This window comes from Barbus barbus (assembly GCF_936440315.1).
Source record: "Barbus barbus genome assembly, chromosome: 26".
Classification (NCBI taxonomy): Eukaryota; Metazoa; Chordata; class Actinopteri; order Cypriniformes; family Cyprinidae; genus Barbus; species Barbus barbus.
The window spans coordinates 6,949,568-6,968,015 of NC_136754.1; the positions used below are offsets into that span (position 1 = coordinate 6,949,568).

Sequence of the window (18,448 nt, forward strand, 5' to 3'; positions counted from 1 at the left end):
AGTGAAACTTTCATATATTTTAGATGCATTAAATGTAAAGTAAAACATTTCAAAAGTTTAGTTTTTTTTTTACTTTGATGATTTACAGTCAAAAATCCAGCATCTCAAAATATTAGAATATTTCCTAAGATCAATCAAAAAAAGGATTTGCAAAACAGAAAAGTTCTAGTTCTTTAAAGTATGTTCATTTATGCACTCAATACTTGGCCGGGGCTCCTTTAGCACAAATTCCAGCATCAGTGAGGTGTGGCATGGAAGCGATCAACCTGTGGCTCTGCTGAGGCACTATTGAGCCTTCAGCTCGTCTGGATTGTTTCTCATCTTTCTCTTGAAAATATCCCATAGATTCCATATGGGTTTCAGGTCAATCATGTTGGCTGGCCAGACAAGCACAGTAACATCATAGCCAGCAAAGCAATTGGAAGTGGTTTTGGCACTGTGGGCAGGTGCTAAAGTCCTGGTGGAAAAGGAAATCAGCATCTCCATAAAACTTGTCAGCAGATGGAAGCATAAAGTGCTCTAAAATCTCCTGGTAGAAGGCTGCATTGACTTTGGACTTGATAAAACACAATGGACCAACACCAGCAGACATCACGGCACCCCAAATCATCACTGACTTTGGAAACTTCACACTTGACTTCAAGCAGCTTGGATTCTGTGCCTCTCCTGTCTTCCCCCAGACTCCAGACTTTGATTTCCAAATGAAAAGCAAAATTTACTTTTATCTGATAAGAGGACTTTGGACCACTGAGCAACAGTCCAGTTCTTTTTCTCCACAGGCCAGGTAAGATGTTTCTGACGATGTTTCTGTTTCAGAAGTGGCTTGGTAGCCCTTTTCCTGAAGATATCCGAGCGTGGTGACTCTTGATGCACTGACTCCAGATTCAGTTCACTCCTTGTGAAGCTCTCCCAAGTGTTTGAATCAGCTTTGCTTGACAGTATTCTCAAGTTTACGGTCATTCCCTGTTGCTTGTGCACATTTTCCTCCCCAATTTCTTCCTTCCAGTCAACTTTGCATTTAATATGCTTTGATACAGCACTCTGTAAACAGCCACCCCTTTCAGTAATGACCCTCTGTGACTTACCCTCTTTGTGGAGGGTGTCAATGATCGTCTTCTGGACCATTTCCAAGTCAGCAGTGTTCCCCATTATTGTGGTTTCAAAGAACAAGAGATACCCAGAATTTATACTGTATGGATGGCCATTTATTGAATGTAAATATACTCAAATGTAAATATTCTTATATTTTGAGATACTGATTTTTGACTTTCATGAGCTGTACGCTCTAATCATCAAAATTAAAATAAAAAAACTTTTGAAGTGTTTTACTTTACATGTACTGAATCTAAAATATATGAAAGTTTCACTTTTTGAAATAAGTTACAAGAAAAACTGGTAATTATATTATATTAGAGGTCATTTGTTTATATAAGGGTCGGAATATACAGAAATTGTTGAAACCAAGAGAATAAGATTATGACAGACACAAATGGGTGTAATGTTTTAAATACCCCAATCCCCACAGTGGGCTTCAGTGGGACTGAAAGAGCTCCAGCACTGGCTCCTCACTGACTGACTGGAGGAGAGTCCTAACTGAGTCTCAAACAGCTCTTCAGCAGCCAGCGGTTGTTCTTCTGCTCAAAACTCACCTTGTGAGACTCTACAGTCTCTCTCAGCTCATCGAGCTCCTTCTGTCTCTCCTGGATTCTCTGTTGGTTTGTTCTCTGGATCTCCTCCAGATGTCTCTATATAGTACAGTCACATACAATTCACTATTCCTTGTAGAGAATGTCACAAAGAGCAAATAAGTGGATAAACTATATGTTGTCCCTACTAAGAACTGTTTTTAAAAATTATCTTAAATTTTGTAATTATGAAGTGTCATTTTTTTATTCAGCATTATGAGTTCATACCTGTTTCTCAGTCCACTCTGCAGCAGCTGATACAGTCTCGTGGTCTTTGTGTTCATCTACCAAACACATATAACATATGCACTGCTGATCAGTACGACAGAAAATCTCCAGCAGTTTATCATGTATAGGACAGATCATCTCCTGCAGTTGTCCAGTGGCATTAGTTAATTTGTGTCTCTTTCCGGAGTGAAATTCTTCATGTTGTTCAAAATGAGTCTGACAGTAAGACTCCAGACACACCAGACAGGACTTGATGGTTTTATATTTTCTCCCAGTACAGACGTCACACTCCACATCTTCAGATCCAGAGTGACGCTGAGCAGGACGAACAACTGGTCGTTTTGCTTTCTTTAATTTCTCCAGCACTTCAGCCAGCATGGTGTTTTTACCTAAAACAGGTCTTGGAGTGAAGGTCTGTCTGCACTGAGGGCAGCTGTAGACTCCCTTCAGATCCCAGTAACCTGTAATACAGCTCATACAGTAACTGTGTCCACAGGGAATGGTCACTGGATCCTTCAGTAAATCCAGACAGATTGAACAGCTGAACTGATCCTGAGCCACTGAAATAGTGGATTCTGCCATTGTACTGAACACAGATACATACACTAGTTCAACAACTGTCTAGACCATAGAAATAGAAGTAGTAAAACACAAAGAAAAGTATAACATAATCCGCTGAATTTCACTTCAAGACTGAGCAGGAAGTCAGAAAGATAAATAATAATAAACCACACAGGAGTGGTTTAAGTTCACACATTAAGTAATTTTATGAGTGACCTTTGCTCCCTCATATCATTGTGAACAGTCTTTAAATGTTTCTCATGTGTTTTAATATGTTTAATATGTTAACATGCTGGCATTTTTAAACATGATTTTGTATGTTGCTAGCGAGATTTATAGCATGTTTGTTTTTTTTCTGTTTTGCAAATCCTTTTTTGATTGATCTTAGGAAATATTCTAATATTTTGAGATGCTGGATTTTTGACTGTAAACTCTAATCATCAAAGTTAAAAAAAAACTAAACTTTTGAAATGTTTTACTTTACATACCATAGTAACCATGTTAACCATGGTTTTGCTACACTAACCATAGTTTAGCCATGGTATTTGTAGTAAAAATATGGTTATACAAATGGCAATCAATAAGGCAAAAAAGCATGATTACTTTTACTATAATAAAACCATGGTTCATTTTCGTAAGGGTTTATAACATATTTTAGCACTTTGCAAGGCAATAGCGTATATTAAAGTATATATATTAAAATATATTAAAACTAATAAGGAACAATGTATAATTTTAGTTAGCCTACTACCCAGATTGCAAAATTCCTGAGACCCAGATCAGGCTCACACCTGACACTTTCATCTGGCCCACATACCGCGTGGAATGATGGCTCTTGGGCGACCCACTCCTGTTTCCAGATTTGGGCCACAAGCAAGCCAAAGGAAGGGCCAATGTCAGCCATGAATAAACCAAATAAAGCAGAACCACTGTATAAAAGAAGAAAAAAATCTGTAATGTTAGAGAATTTTTGAAAATTTCTCTGTATTTTTCTTTGTAGGGCAGAACAGCCAGTACCATGCCATATCTTTGCCAAAACTGGCCCAGATACGGTTTAGGATAACTGGGCCACATTTGTGGCATCATATGCGGGCCACTTAGGCTTGCAGCCATATTAGCCAGTGCTTACTGTGCCCTTCCTTTGCCAAAACTGGCCCAGATACGTTTTAATATGCCTGGGCCACATTTGCTGAAACATATGTGGATCACATTTGGTTTACAGCCTGATTAGCCTTTGTCGATTGTGCCACATTTTTGCCAAAGGTGGCCATAATTTTGGTTGGCACTATTTGGGCCATATTCACCATATTTTACCACATGGGCCACTTTAGGGTCCACATGTGATTTGATACATTTGGGCCATTTTTGCTATTTTACATGTGGGCCACTACAGGCTTACATCCATTTTGTCCGGGCCATAAGAAGGCAAGCAGTGCCGTATCGTTTCCTTTAGTTATGCATGTTTTAAGTGGCCCACTTCTGCATGCTACCTGGGTATGACCTTATAAGCACAGTTAAATTATGGTTACTCAAGAATTACTATGAACTATGAATGCATATGAGACAATGAATTCCAATGACAAATTTAGTTCCTTTCTCATCAAAACAGATAATTTTTCTCTCTAATGGGTACACTTAATTCCTCCCTTAATTTGCTGAAATAAATACAGCACAATACAACAAATATGTCTGAAAACATTTTATTATACTGTTACATGAATGATAAAATTAGTTATTATAACCATTATTAAAAGAATCTGAGTAAATATTTTAGCTCTAATAATATCTAATTAAGTTGTTTTTAATAACATAATTTCAGTGGTACAATTGATTTATTGCTTAAAGCTGTCTGACAATATTATTTGCACAATCTACTGTATGTAACCTCTATTTTCATACCTCACAATTTCACAATTGAGTCTCCATAAATTCCAAACCCAGGATAGAGAGGCTGAGTGAATGTGGTCTGGACTCTGTGAATGAGGGTCATTGTGTCAGAGACGCTGTAGAAGGACAGAGTTCCTGCACTGAGATCCACATACACTCCTATTCTAGAGGAGCTGGAGACCTCAGGGAGTTCAGTTTCTTTGTTATTGTGCCAGAATGAGCAGCTGGAGTCAGAGCAGTACAAACACCAGGACTGATCATTACGTCCAAAGTCACACTTGTCATAATTGTCATAGTTGTCATCATTATCATCATCATCATTCCTCTTCCTGCTGATGCTCTTATATGACACTGATATATCCACCACACCACTCCACTCAACCTCCCAGTAACAACATCCACACACACTCTCTTCACATAACACCTGAGTCAAACTATCAAATCTTTCTGGATGATGGGGATACCTCTGTTTTTTGTAAGTGTATTTAATCACTCTGTTTCCTTCAGACAGACGGAGGTTTTTATGTACGGTGTTTGAATCCACTGTGAACTGGAAGAAATCTGATGGAGACAAAACACAATGTGCATCTAAATATGTTAAAAAGATTAACATAAGTCATTTTAAATAAATAAATAGTGCTGTGAGTGTTGTTAGGTGTTTTGTAAACTTTTACTAGATCCCAGCCACGTCTTCTCTCTAAATCATAGCCTCGAGACACGTCCAAATTTAGCTTAAAGTGTGTTCATTTTCTAAAAAAGCACAGCTCACAGTCTCTTGTGGCAACGTTTTATGTGTGGCATTTAAAAGACCAATCACTGCATCTTTGAAGTTGATTGGATAACAGTTTGACTGATTGTTTTTGATGTCATGTGATGAGATTTTCGGTGTGATGAATCTTGAAGATCGATATCTGAATGTGAAGAAGTGTGTTTTGTGAGTGTGTGCTTGCTTGTTTGCTTAACTACTTACATTGTAGAAACTCGTACCTGGTCTTGCATTCATAGGTGGGAATGATCTCAATATATTTTGCTATGGAAATTAAGATATCTTTAGCATAAAATTAAAAATATACATTGATACATCTTAATATATTTTGTATTTGTACAGTACAGTACATGATGCATATTCTCAGCCTCACACTGAGGCTGTACCAGTGACAGCCAACACTGGAGACAGCCATGCTAACAAGAAGGATGCTAAAGATCACAGCTTCTAGTGTCAGTCACTAGTGTGTCTAGGTGTGAGGTTTACTGCACAGCCTTTAACAACTGGCCTTTATTACATAAACACATTTCTTAGTTCTGAGTGGTCTGTAAACTGTTCACAGAGACTACTGTGCCATTATCTGAATAAATGTCTACTTTATTGCTCATTGACTTATAATTGTGGTCATGACTTATATTTTGGACACTAGCGTCATTTATCTCTAAGAAAAACTAAATGATCACTACTTTACCTTTATCATGAATATTTTCTATCTCCTCTCTGCAGAAATGCTCTAGTTTCTGTCTCAGATGAGACACAGATTTTTCAACATCCTCAAAAGAGAGGTGAGAACTGACAGTGACGCTGGGTGAGTCTGTAGATCCAGGAGGAACAGAGAGAGACTGGAAACTCTACACAGACACAAGAGAAACACTAGCTAAAGACACAGAAACATTTGACAGAAACACAATCTCTGTACAACAAGCTCTTCCCTTCCTAAAGTACACTGTCCTGTTCATTATATCTCTGTTACCTGGAGAAAATGGACATAATGGTCTGTGTGTGAAAGTTGCTCCAGCTCAGTGTTTCTCCTCCTCAGATCTTCGATCTCCCGCTCCAGTCGTTTCAGTTGTTCTTCAGCTCGACTCACTGCAGCCTTTTCCTGATCTCTGATCAGCTGTGTCACCTCAGAGCGGCTTCTCTTAATGGAGCGGATCAGATCAGTAAAGATCCTCTCACTGTCCTCCACTGCTGCCTGTGCAGAGCGCTGTTAGGACACACAGAGAGAGAAGCATTAGAATCAGTCCATTCACTCAGCTCTTACTGCTGCCTCTCACAGCCTGTTCCCCACAGTGGGACCAGTGGGACTGAAAGAGCTCCAACAATGGCTCCTCACTGACTGACTGGAGGAGAGTCCTAACTGAGTCTCAAACAGCTCTTCAGCAGCCAGCAGTTGTTATTCTGCTCAAAACTCACCTTGTGAGACTCTACAGCCTCTCTCAGCTCATCAAGCTCCTTCTGTCTCTCCTGGATTCTCTGCTGGAATTTTCTTTTTATCTCACCCAATTGTGTCTGCAAAAAAAAAATCATAAATCTGATAAATCAAGATGCACGCTAAAATAAATGTAGAATTTAAAGTAAATTGTCAAGTATAAAAGCCTCATGAGATCCTAGTAAGAATTGTTTTTAAAATGATCTTTGTGAGAGACATTATGCAGCACAGCTACTGAGTTCATACCTGTTTCTCAGTCCTCTCTGCTGAAGCTGACACAGTCTCATGGTTTTTGTGTTCATCTACCAAACACATATAACATATACACTGCTGATCAGTACGACAGAAAATCTCCAGCAGTTTATCATGTATAGGACAGATCATCTCCTGCAGTTGTCCAGTGGCATTAGTGACTTTATGTCGCTTTCCTGGGTGAAGTTCTTCATGACATTCAAAATGGTTTTGACAGTAAGAATTCAGACACACCAGACAGGACTTGATGGCTTTATTTTTCTCCCCAGTACAGATGTCACACTCCACATCTCCAAGTTCACCATTACAGTGATCAAGCTGAGCAGCTTTTGGTTTTCTCTTCCTCAGATTCTCCAGCACTTCAGTCAGCATGGTGTTTTTACCTAAAACAGGTCTTGGAGTGAAGGTCTGTCTGCACTGAGGACAGCTGTAGACTCTCTTCTGATCATCCTGATCCCAGCAGTCTCTAATACAGCTCATACAGTAACTGTGTCCACAGGGAATGGTCACTGGATCCTTCAGTAAATCCAGACAGATTGAACAGCTGAACTGATCCCGAGCCACTGAAATATTAGTTTTTGCCATAGTACTATGTGCACTCACAGATAGAGAGACATCCAACAGTTAGAGCTTAGTTTCGATTTTTCAAAACTGAAACATTTCCTGGTTCTGAAACCTGTGGAAATGTGCCAGTTATATAATGAACACTAGATGGCAGTTTAATACAGAAAGTCACCACACCAGTTTATGAGACGGACGGACGGGTGGATTTCGTCTTACGTCTTTCTTTATTCTTCAAATCACATAAAGAACACAGAAAGAGAATTAGTTTTGTCCACAGTGGAAGCCAACAGGCATCGGTTTGGTTACTGTAGCCTAATAGACATATTATTATGTTACGGAACACGCAAGCAGATTAAAAGTACATGAATTATCAGGAGAAACAAAATAACAAAACAAACATTCCAATTGTGAATTCACAATGGTGTATCACGCTTAAAATCATCTTGCGTTCCAAGATTTTGAATGGCATGAGAGTGACTAAATAACAGGTGTGAGTTCTCAGTTACTTTATATTAGTTGAGCTGGATTGTACGTTGTTGTTTTAATTTTATTTTTAATTTTTATTGTTATTTGATAAGCTATTAAAACATTTTTACATGTACGTTTATCAACCTTGAATTCTAAACCTCCCGTTTCATTTTGGTGTTACAAATAGTGAATCAAATTCAACACAAATAATCTCATGTTTAACAGCGCGCCCTCACCACGGGAACAGCAGGAGGAGCGCGCGAGGTTACGGCTCTCTTGAAAGTTTTGTCATTCAAACCCCGCGGGAGGCGGAGTCAACAAACCGCGAGCCGACTCAGCGGAGTCTCTGCAAACTTGGCAGGAGACGAAGCCCTCGCTGTTTACCGAGGCGCGTGTCACACCGGCTATCAAAGTGACCTCGCGCCGCGTCTTTATAGCCCGTCACGGTGTACCTCGCGAGTCCCGGTGTCACTGCGCTCGGGGAAGATTCAACTTTTTCCTGCTCTCGTGACTGGCAGCGGGACATAGGATAGTTTCCAACATCTGTATGGTCCGAAACAAAGACGCGTCTCTGCGAGAGAGAAACTGGCTTCAGTGGTCTAGAGATCAGTGAGATGCTGTGAAGTTTCACTCTGTTGTGTTACACTTATGGTTGGGCTTGTTGACTCCTATGAAGACCTCAGAGACTCATAATTATAAGGACAATGGATAACTTTTTCACCGAGGTAAGTTGCATATGAAAATACTATTTTATATAGCAAGGATGTTCTGCTGTTTCTGTTCCAGAGAACAAAATATATGATAGATATAATACAAAATATCCTGCATATTTCTATATAATGTTTTTTAATATATTTCTCAGTATTGCTATATTTATGCGCTTAATGTCAATGTAGTTTGTTTAATGTTCAGGACTGTAAGTGTGTGTGTGTGTGTGTGTGTGTGTGTGTGTATGAGACTCCCTCACTCTCTCACTGGCCCGGTTCTGAACGGTTTGGGTCGTTCCCAGCGGAGTTCACAAGCATTCCCTTACCTTTCTTATAGTTTCCTCCTCTACATCCTGTTGCTATTATTAGAAGTTTACACTGTGCACTTGCTGAATTAATAAGTAGTGTTTCGTTAGTGTCAACAAATAAAAAAGTATGGCATTTATTAGAGGATATAATAATTATATAATAATATATGATATAATAACAATCAGTGTTGGGTGTTATACATGACTTATTACTAATTATACAAATTAATTACTGTAATTTAATTAATTTTCCCTTGAAAAGTAAAGTAAGGGATTACTTTTAAATTTGCTGTAATTTAATTACAGTTATTTCTGATGCTGTATTGACTGTAGAACAATTCTAAATAAAACAGTAGTGCATTTAACATCAAAATGTAACAACTAATGTTAAAATTTATGTTTTTAATGTACACTTTTTACTTTGGTCAGTTTACAAATAATCTGTGCAATTTTATATGATTTATTTTGTAAGAAAAAATAGAACAGTTTCATGTCTATTCTTGTATTGTTCAATTGGTTGATGGTGATATGGGATTTAAAAAGTAATTAGCAATAAGTAATGCAGTGCTTTTTAGAGAGTGTAATTAGTACTAGTATATATACCTTTTAGATTAGCTTACTCAACACTGATAATATATATTTTTTAAATGTTATGAGTGGTATAAATTACATGAAGAAATAAATACACATTAAGTTTTTGAATGTTTAAATATATGTTTTAAATGAATTTTAAAATCACATTTGAAGCTTTTAAATTGTCATTTTAAAAATAATATTTATATTTTTACAGTTAGTAAAAGTTTTATTAGCTGTGACATTCAATAACATAATAGTATTATTTTTGTTATATTAAATATGGACATTTTTAAAAGGAAATTAATTATATGAAAATAAAATAAAGCAAATCCATGAGAGTGTTGCGATGATTTTGTATAATGCTTGTCAGGACTGATGTTTATGGAAATGAGAATAGTATTATTCATCCCTTGTGATTTTATTGTAAAATGAGTGCGAGATGAAGATCAGCACGAGCCGCTTCTTTGAGCCAGCACCATATAAGTCACAAGTGAAGGTTTCTGATGTTGGCTTGAGGTGGATCATTAGTCCTCAGGATTGCGCTTTTCACCTGAAGGTGTGCCCTAATGAAATAAATCAACTTAATAAAACATACTCACCTGTACCGTCTCAGAAACAGAATTTATATTAGAGTTTCAGATAGTTAGAGAGGGAAGCACAAAAAGCAGTGGGCTCTAACTGCACCAACTTTACACAATAGTGTCAAATATCCGCCGGCTGCTGCATATCTAGCATGCGAATCGGTTCTGGACAAAAGGAGCAGTCTTTAAAAAGAGAGAGCTGTGTGTGTGGAAACAGATTCAGCCGAAACATGCGTGCGGAATGTGGGGAAGAGCTGAGCTTGTGAATGCCTGTCTCACACACGACTCTTCTACATGACTGACCCTAGCAAGGGAGAGACAGTGTGATTCCTGTCTCACACACTGCTCTTCTGCATGTCTAACCTAACCTCACAGAGAGAGAGTCCATATACAAATCTGACATTTTCTCCAGAATTTTGTGTTTTTGGCTTAGCATGAACGCACATGCACACATTTGTGTTTGCAGTAATGGTCGCAGGCCTGCATGTCTGTTTTGTTTTAGGTGTGTTTGTGTGTGGATGTGTTTGCACATCAGCATCGCTGAGGCTATTGCCTCCCTGCAGTCGCTAGGCGGAGCTTATTCAAAGGTAAAGCTCTTTATTTTTCAGAGTTGCAGGTACTGTTTGACAGTTGTGTTTTAGTGCAGAGGAGTGCCATTCTGGGAAAACAAACAATCCAGGTTATTCTTTTTTCTTGATACAAAAGTCCTATAGAGGATCAGAGATGTTTTGGGTGCAATCGTGAGGTCTCATGCACTAAGAATTAGATTATAACCCTGTCATTTTTTTCCTGGTAAACTGTTGTTAATATTTAAGCAGACACACAGAGGTTTTGCTTTGCTGAAATCAAACTGAACACCATAATAAAACACACAAAGGGGTGGAGCTTATTTAGCACCTGGAGTACAACAGCCATGAGACTACACACATATTTACATAGGAAGTACCACAGACATATACTGTTTTAAAGAAAATTTTCATTAAAAAAAATATATATATATATATTGTTGTATGTATTTTTTAATTAAATTAATTAATCTTGTTATTCTTTGAGGATGCTCACTGACATCCCCAAAGGGAGGGTTTGTCACATTTAAGTTATTTCTAGGGACAATTTTGTCCTCAAAGTGTGGAAAAGTAAACCTCACAAACATTCGGTCATGTACTCCCTCGGGTTTCTTCATCTGCTTGGTGTCAGGTAATCCTTCTTGCTACACACACACACTCACACACACACACACACACACACACACACACATTAAATCTTGTGAGTAGCTTAATGATTACACAGTGCAGAGATTCAAAGCTGCCTTTAACAAGTAACTCAGAACATTAAGAGAAATACTGAAAGAGAAATCCGTTAGTGGACTTGGGATTGGTTCGTTGGTTCTTAAACTGTTTGTGTGTTCCATGTTTATGTTAGAAACAGTTCACCAAAAAATGAAAATCATTTTCCCACCCTCCGGTTTCCAACCTCTATTACAGTCTTTGTTCCTTGAAACACAAAAGGTACATTTTCAAATTAGGTCCTGAATGAATGAGGACCAAACTTTCAAGATTCAAAAAGTAAGCAAAAGTGCTAATTAAATTGCTTAATATGACTCGTGTGATATTGCAAGTCTTCCGAAGTCATACAATAGCTTTTTGATGAGAAATAGACAAAAATAAAAAATTATTTTTTTTTTTACTGATAATCTTCTCCAGTGAGCTGTTTCAAGTCAGTGAGTTGAACTCGATAATAGAAGTCTAAAATATAATGCACATTTTCTCGACAAGGCAAATGGACTGTCACACATTTTGAATCTTGAAAACTTAAGTTCCCCATTTATTGTAACTGTGTGGAAAGCATTGACCAGGTCACTCTTCAAAATGGAAGAAATAGTCATACAAGTTAGAATGAGGATGAGTACATGATGACATAATTTCCTTTTTAGGCAAACTATTCATTTAATCTTGAGTCATGTCAATTAACACGCAAAACCTGAATGGTTAATTAGTCTGTTTGTTCCCGAATGATTAAAGCATTATAATTACCAGACAAAGAGGAAGAAAACAAGTGGACTTCTTTTTATGATTCATAACAAATGCAATCTATGAGACTTCTAAACTGGGACCAGGTGCAAAGTACATCCACATACATGCACGAAAATGGTCTTTGTCTTTGCTCTGTGTGAGTTTATACAGCTCTCTCTCCCTCGCTCACTCTCGTCATGAAGTATAAACACACATTTTTCACTGTAGGACAGAGAGAGAGAAAATGAGAGTGCTTTGGAAAAGTAGGTCAGGCGGCAATGGAGTGTATATGTGAGTGTGTTTGAGGGGGGTTGCTTGGTGAAATAAGTTTGGTTATAAGTTTAGGAGACCGGACAGAGTCTGAACAAGAAGCCCAGCATGTGAGAGAGCTGTAGTTTGGGTTCGAAGTATGCAGGAATGCCCTTCATCAATGGCCTACCTTCCTGTTGACCCAAACGATATCTGATCCCCCACTTCCTGCAGCCAAATGAGAGAAAGAAAGGGGGACCGAGAAAGAGCAACGGAGAAGTGTGTGTGTGTGTGTGTGTGTGTGTGTGTGGTAAGCACTAAACATGCTCGGTAAGCAGCAGTGAGATTACAGAGTAACTCTGGTCTGTTTCATCCTTTACTCCGCCCAGCTTGACCGCCCTCCAAATCTCTGATATTATTTTAAGAGTTTAGATACACAATACAAGGACACATTCAGACATGCATGCACACAGTGCACTTTTTAACTTCAAAGTGAGGTTTTTCTTTCATCTAAACATGAAACAAAATTAGAAAGAGTCAGTGATGTTTGATTTGGGAGCCTTTGTGCATCAGTTTTGTGTATGTAATGTTTTATTTGGATTCTTTAAATCTGTGAGCCTTGCGTAAAAACATTAAAATATCTTACTGATACCAAGCTTTTGAATATGTACGTGGACTTTCTTTCTTTTTTTTCTCTCACACTTTCTCTTCTTTTCTCTCTTAGAAAGCTACAGTCTGTTTTTTTGTGTAGTCAAATAACACGAGTACTGAAAACTTTGCTAACTGGATTAGCCAGTTTCAGTTGAACTGAAGCATTTACATGAAATGTTTTTGCTAATATTAGACTTTTAAACTGCTTGTAAACACATTAAGGTTTTTGTGTCATTTCAAAAGGTACAGTTGGAAATCAGTGTGAACACCTAAGCAATAGTTTTGAATAGAGAGAGATAATTATGAATTAAATATGTTTAGAGTATTTTAAACTGTAATGATGAGTATGTGTGTGTTGCGGTCATAAACTTGTTGAGCGGTTGTAATCTTATAATGTTTGCAGATAAACATGAGACGGTCGAAGCTGCTTAACTCGAAATATGCTTCTGTCAAGGAAACACACACACACACACACACAGTTCAATGTCTCAACCACCAGACGGATTCCTGGATGTCCCCAAAGTGAGGTTTTGTAAGATTTAGCAAACTTCTAGAGGGGCATTTTTGTCCTTCAAGTAAATTCACACATACTAAAAAAACAATGAACAATTCAAGTTTCTTAACATTAATTTCTTAATGTTATTTAGAGAGATGCAACACACAGTAACACAGTCAAATGTTGGGAAATGGTATCACAGTGCATCCTGGTTTACTGCAGAGATGGTGAATTGGATTAGAAGCCCAGAATTCCTGAGATAAACTTGGTTTAGGGAGGAAAACAGCTTCCTGTTTGTGTGGGTTAGAGACGCGCTAACTTGATGGGGCTGACTCTGAGTTTTGAGGTTTTAAATTCATTTGAATTTAGAGTCACTTCAGTACAGAGTTGATTTCTTTTTATACAGTAAACACTGACTGTTAATACGCAAAACACTTTATGTGAAATGATCTATATTGCAACTGCAAGCAGTGTATGCTGCTTACCAGAAACAATCAGTCATCTTTAAAAGTCAGATTCCTTTTATATGAACACAATGTGTAATATAATGGTCCCATTGATAAAATAATCTCTCGTTCTTTCTTGCTCTATTTTTCTGTTGTCTTTCTCAGTTTGTATCTATTTGTTTCTACTTCCATTAGCAAACCAGTGGCAGGTTAACAGAAGGTCTGCATATGTGCTTAGGCTGTTAGAAACCATGCATGTGACAGTAATCAGAGAGAAAATTACTTGAATTGTCCATTTCCTCTACAGACTTTTGTCTTTGTCTTCCCAAAGCAAAGTTTTTCTGTGGTTACTGTGGACTTTTAGGTCAGAGTAAATTGTGGATTTTTATTATTTTTATTAGAATAATCATTACACTTGGGCTACAGCTACTAATTTAACTGCTTAATCTGCTGATTAATTTTATCAGTTAAAAAATGCAGATTTTATTTTTAGTGTTGCATTGAAATAATTCCGTATATTGCCAAGTGCTGTATATCAAATAATATGTGAATTGAAGTGATAAAAAGAATTAAAAAAAGATCCCAAACTCATGCTATTAGTCAGTGTTGCTCTAACAAACAGTATTGTTTTGACACAATTTCCAGTGAAATCAATCTAAGAATGGTTTAGCTTCTTGTAGTTGTTTCTGCATATTATGCTGGGTTAGGAGAAAGTGTTCATCTATGTGTGTCCAGCTGCACAGCTGTTCTGTTGCAGTTCTGTATTTGTGTGTGTGTGCGTGTGTGTTTCCGTTCTTCTAAGCTATAATGGACTGTTGAGTTTATGCCACTGCATTAATAAGTGGTTGAGAGAGAGGATGACAGGTTAACAATGATGAATTTTTAAGATTGAAAAATCCTAATTACTGTTCTTAAGAGAGATTCGCAAGGCTTTCAGTGATTTTTTTTTTCAAATTCCACTGTCTGAATTTAAAATGTGCATGTTAGAAATTGCTGTTTGTACTGTGGTCAAACATAATTACTTTGTTGTGTTCATGTTGTATTTGATTTGTAGTCTCGGGCTGATATTTTCAATGTGGAAAAATGAGTGGCAAATTCTACATTTAGTACATTTGTACTAGTATATACAACTACAATATCCATAATGCAGTGTGGCAATAGACTGAACACAATGCTGCAGTGTTTGATGCAGTGCCGATAGTATATGTGTGTGTGCATGTAAGTGGGGAATGGGGTTAAAGTTCAACTGTGTCTGCTTCAGTGGGGCCTCAGTGGGGTTCAGATCACCATGTGTTTCTTCCATCAGCATGTGCACTTATAGTGTGTGTGTGTGTGTGTGTGTGTGTGTGTGTGTGTGGCATCTGAGAGAGAGGGAGGAACTTGCTCTAATGAGGTACAGTTATTGGTAATTATACCTTTTTTGACATAATGAGGAGAGCGTTCTTGGAAAAAGAAGTTACTCAAACGTTGATCTTTAATTTTTAGGAGACTTATTGAAGTTACCATCATTTAAGCTTCAGCTTTGTCTTCTAGACAGTTGTTCTAAAATGTGAGATAGAGTAAAAAGTTTAAAGCTGCAAAATTCATGTATAGCTCAGATCAGTTGGTCTTGGAAGAATTGATGAGAAATATGAGTTTACATAGAAATCTCTGAAATCCGATTGCAAACTTTGGTACATTAGCAAACAAGAGCACAGTTTGAGACTTTATTGAGATAAGATGTATTCTGAGACACTGGTGAGACTACAATCTAGAATTACAAATACCACATAATTTTAACACAACAGTTGTTTGTCTTTTATTGTTGCTGCTAATTGTTAGTGATTTTTCTGTACCACAGGATGTACTTAAACACACTACTTAAAAATCCACAATTACATCTAACGTGTTGTTTTGCAAACAGTTGTTTTTGTTTCTGCTATTGTTCAGTATGTTGCTAACCAGCATTTGTGTGTTTGACAGGGTTGTCGTGTGTGGCTCTGGGTGGAGGATCATTATGTCCCCAGTACCGTGGACTCGTGCTCTGGTGGAGTGGTGGTCTTTAACACTGACTATGGACAGGTAAGTGGGGGTGGCGGTGTATGCATTACACAGGAATAGTGGCTTAACATCTGCTCTGTGCACCTCAGATCAAAACGCACTGCTGAACAGGTGTCGTGCTCTCATTTTACACAAACACACACTTCTCTGTGTACCCGCCTGTTTGGAAGAGACCAGCAGGCTGCTTGTTGTCATGGAGCCAGGCACCATGTACACAGAGATGACTAGAAACTCAGTTAAGCCTGTTTCTCAACTGAACACCGTGTGTTTGTGTTTTAATGTCTGTTTCTCATCTTCTAGCAAGTATATTCAAACACACTCAACTTGCTTGTGTCTCTGGCTTCTGTTTCTGGTCTACAGTACAGTCAGCAGACCGTCTGTTACCTCCAAGATGGGATCAGGATCTGTACAGTTTATTAAAGCCATAAACACCTTCTGATTAGTCTGTGCATTTCAGTGTTTAGTTGTATTGTTTTAATAAACAATAACCATGTGCTAAAAAAAATCACATATATTATCATCAATAACTTTAATGTGATAATGTTCAGTCACCTGGATATTATCAGGAAAAGAAATGAATAAATGACCAAATAAATTAAATAAATGCACATTACATATTAAATATACTGCTGAAAAACCTACTTAAACCAGTCTGAGATGGTTTGCCGGTCTCAACTGATTTAAATAATCTCCCAGTCTGAACAAACTGGTGCTCAGCTGGTTTAGCTTGTTGCCAAGTTGGTCTTCCAGGTCTGACCTGTTGAAATGAGTCTAAAACCAGCAAACAGACCAGCCTGAGCAGCCTAGGTGATCAGACCTGGAAGACCAATAAACCATTTTAGGCTGGTTTAAGTCGGGGTTTTTTCAGCAGGGAATTTGAAAAGAGCATACCTTCTCTTTTCAGATTCCCTGCTGAAAAAAAAAAACAACTGAAAAAATGATATGAGAGTCTTGAAACTACAGCTATGTATTAAATTGGTTGCCTTGGATAACAGAAAATTATAGTTTTTGAGGTTATACAAAAAATTATTCCGAACAACTTTGCATTAATGTGCATTAATATAGAATTCATTTGATGTGCCATCATGGATGTATGCAATGCATATTTTACACTGCCTTTAAATGTGGATCATCCAATCAGATTTTAGAGTGGTAACATTTTTTTTACATTTTTGTTTTACTCTCTTTATATATTGTTCTCTTTTTTTTCTCTTGTGATCATTACACAAATGAAAACAAATACTGAGAATAAAAGATAAACACACTGTTAATATGTGTTGCAAATGTGTTTTTGTTCAGGTGTACACTTACAAACAGAATGCTGTGAGCAGGCAGAGGGTTTACCCTATGCACAGCAGCAGTATCAATGGGGTCGAAGACATGGCAACCCTACAGGACCTACACGACGGGGCTATTCTACACAACCTGCAGCTCCGCTACACACAGAAGAGCATATATGTGAGCAAACACACAGCAAAATCACCCACACACACACTCAATATAGCATTGTTTGTCATTCATTAAGTGTGCATTTTTACAAATGAGTGTGTGTGTGTGTGTGTGTACGAGTGTGTGAATGTTTCAGCTGTGATGAAAGACGCAGTTGTCAAGGTTACAGGGTTGTTTTGCAGGTGGCTGGATGGCTTTCTGTTCTTTAATGTGTCAAAGTAAAATATATTTGCTTAATTGCATGTCTCTCTCCCTTTCGCTCTTTCTTTATACTGCCTCTTTGAGCCTTTCCTCACAACAGTGTACTGTGTTCTTCTTTGGGGCTGGTTCAACTGTGTGAGGTGTGTGTGTGTGTGTGTGTGTGTGCACTATTGGGATGTGATCTGTGCCAAAAGCAGTTAGTCCAGTTCCAGATTTCCAGACTGACTCTAAGGAACAGAGTTAACATGCTACTGCTGACTCTCAGAACAACATCACCACTCTGAAGTCTTTATTTCCAAGCATCTGCATCAAGTCCAAATAATACATAGTGATTGTTTGTGTGTGCATTTAGGATTTAACATCTGTCTGGTTAACATCTGTTTACACTGCACTGTAGTTGTATTTAAAGGGATAGTTCACCCAAAAATTTGTCATTTTCTCGCTCTCTCATCATTTCAAACCCATTTGACTTTCTTTCTTCGGTGGATCAAAAATGACTAAATATCCTGAATATTGAATATCCCGATCGCTCTTTTCAATATAATGAAAGTGAATAAGGTCTGGGGCAGTCATGCTTCAAAAAGGACGCAAATGCTCCATAAAAGTACTGCAAAATATTGCCGAACTAGATCAATGATTTATTGAAAACATCTGATTCAAACGAATGATTTGTTCACAAATCGAACATGACTGGTTCTCTCATGAACGTGCCAAGAAGAGCTAGAGCGGATGTCAGGACTTTCAGTGAAAAATGACTTTCAGTCTGTTCCCCACACAGCAGTATCGTATGACTTCATACGACTTTATAGCACACAAGACTATTTTTATAATACTTTTATGGTTCTTATTTGTCATTGTAGCGGTTGACAGCCCAAGCCCTCATTTACTT

The 18,448-nt window shown here is 37.8% G+C and overlaps 3 protein-coding genes across 3 annotated transcripts in view; 1 reads left to right on the forward strand and 2 right to left on the reverse strand.

Moving 5' to 3' along the window:
• Positions 1 to 1,589: 1,589 nt before the first annotated feature.
• LOC306845792 (E3 ubiquitin/ISG15 ligase TRIM25-like) lies at positions 1,590 to 2,495 on the reverse strand (the record flags this gene model as incomplete). The annotated part of the gene is made up of 2 exons (XM_079378774.1): positions 1,590 to 1,745; positions 1,914 to 2,495. 2 exons carry the CDS (start codon positions 2,493 to 2,495, stop codon positions 1,590 to 1,592), a joined length of 738 nt encoding a protein of 245 aa, XP_079234900.1.
• Positions 2,496 to 4,159: 1,664 nt separating this feature from the next.
• Positions 4,160 to 7,482, reverse strand: LOC306845884 (E3 ubiquitin/ISG15 ligase TRIM25-like). The gene is made up of 6 exons (XM_079378884.1): positions 6,806 to 7,482; positions 6,544 to 6,639; positions 6,101 to 6,334; positions 5,819 to 5,978; positions 5,332 to 5,391; positions 4,160 to 4,922 (listed from the first exon to the last, which is right to left on the reverse strand). The coding sequence occupies exons 1-6, from the start codon at positions 7,394 to 7,396 to the stop codon at positions 4,375 to 4,377; spliced, it is 1,689 nt and encodes a 562-aa protein (XP_079235010.1). The 5' UTR covers positions 7,397 to 7,482; the 3' UTR covers positions 4,160 to 4,374.
• A 1,065-nt stretch (positions 7,483 to 8,547) lies between these two features.
• Positions 8,548 to 18,448, forward strand: part of LOC306845876 (unconventional myosin-X-like) — a gene marked incomplete at its 5' end in the record, with an annotated part of 38,992 nt that continues 29,091 nt past the window's right edge. Inside the window, 3 exons of the mRNA XM_079378868.1 lie at positions 8,548 to 8,568; positions 15,832 to 15,930; positions 17,209 to 17,367. Coding sequence (XP_079234994.1) covers positions 8,548 to 8,568; positions 15,832 to 15,930; positions 17,209 to 17,367 — 279 coding nt within the window. The remainder of the gene's footprint in view (positions 8,569 to 15,831; positions 15,931 to 17,208; positions 17,368 to 18,448) is intronic.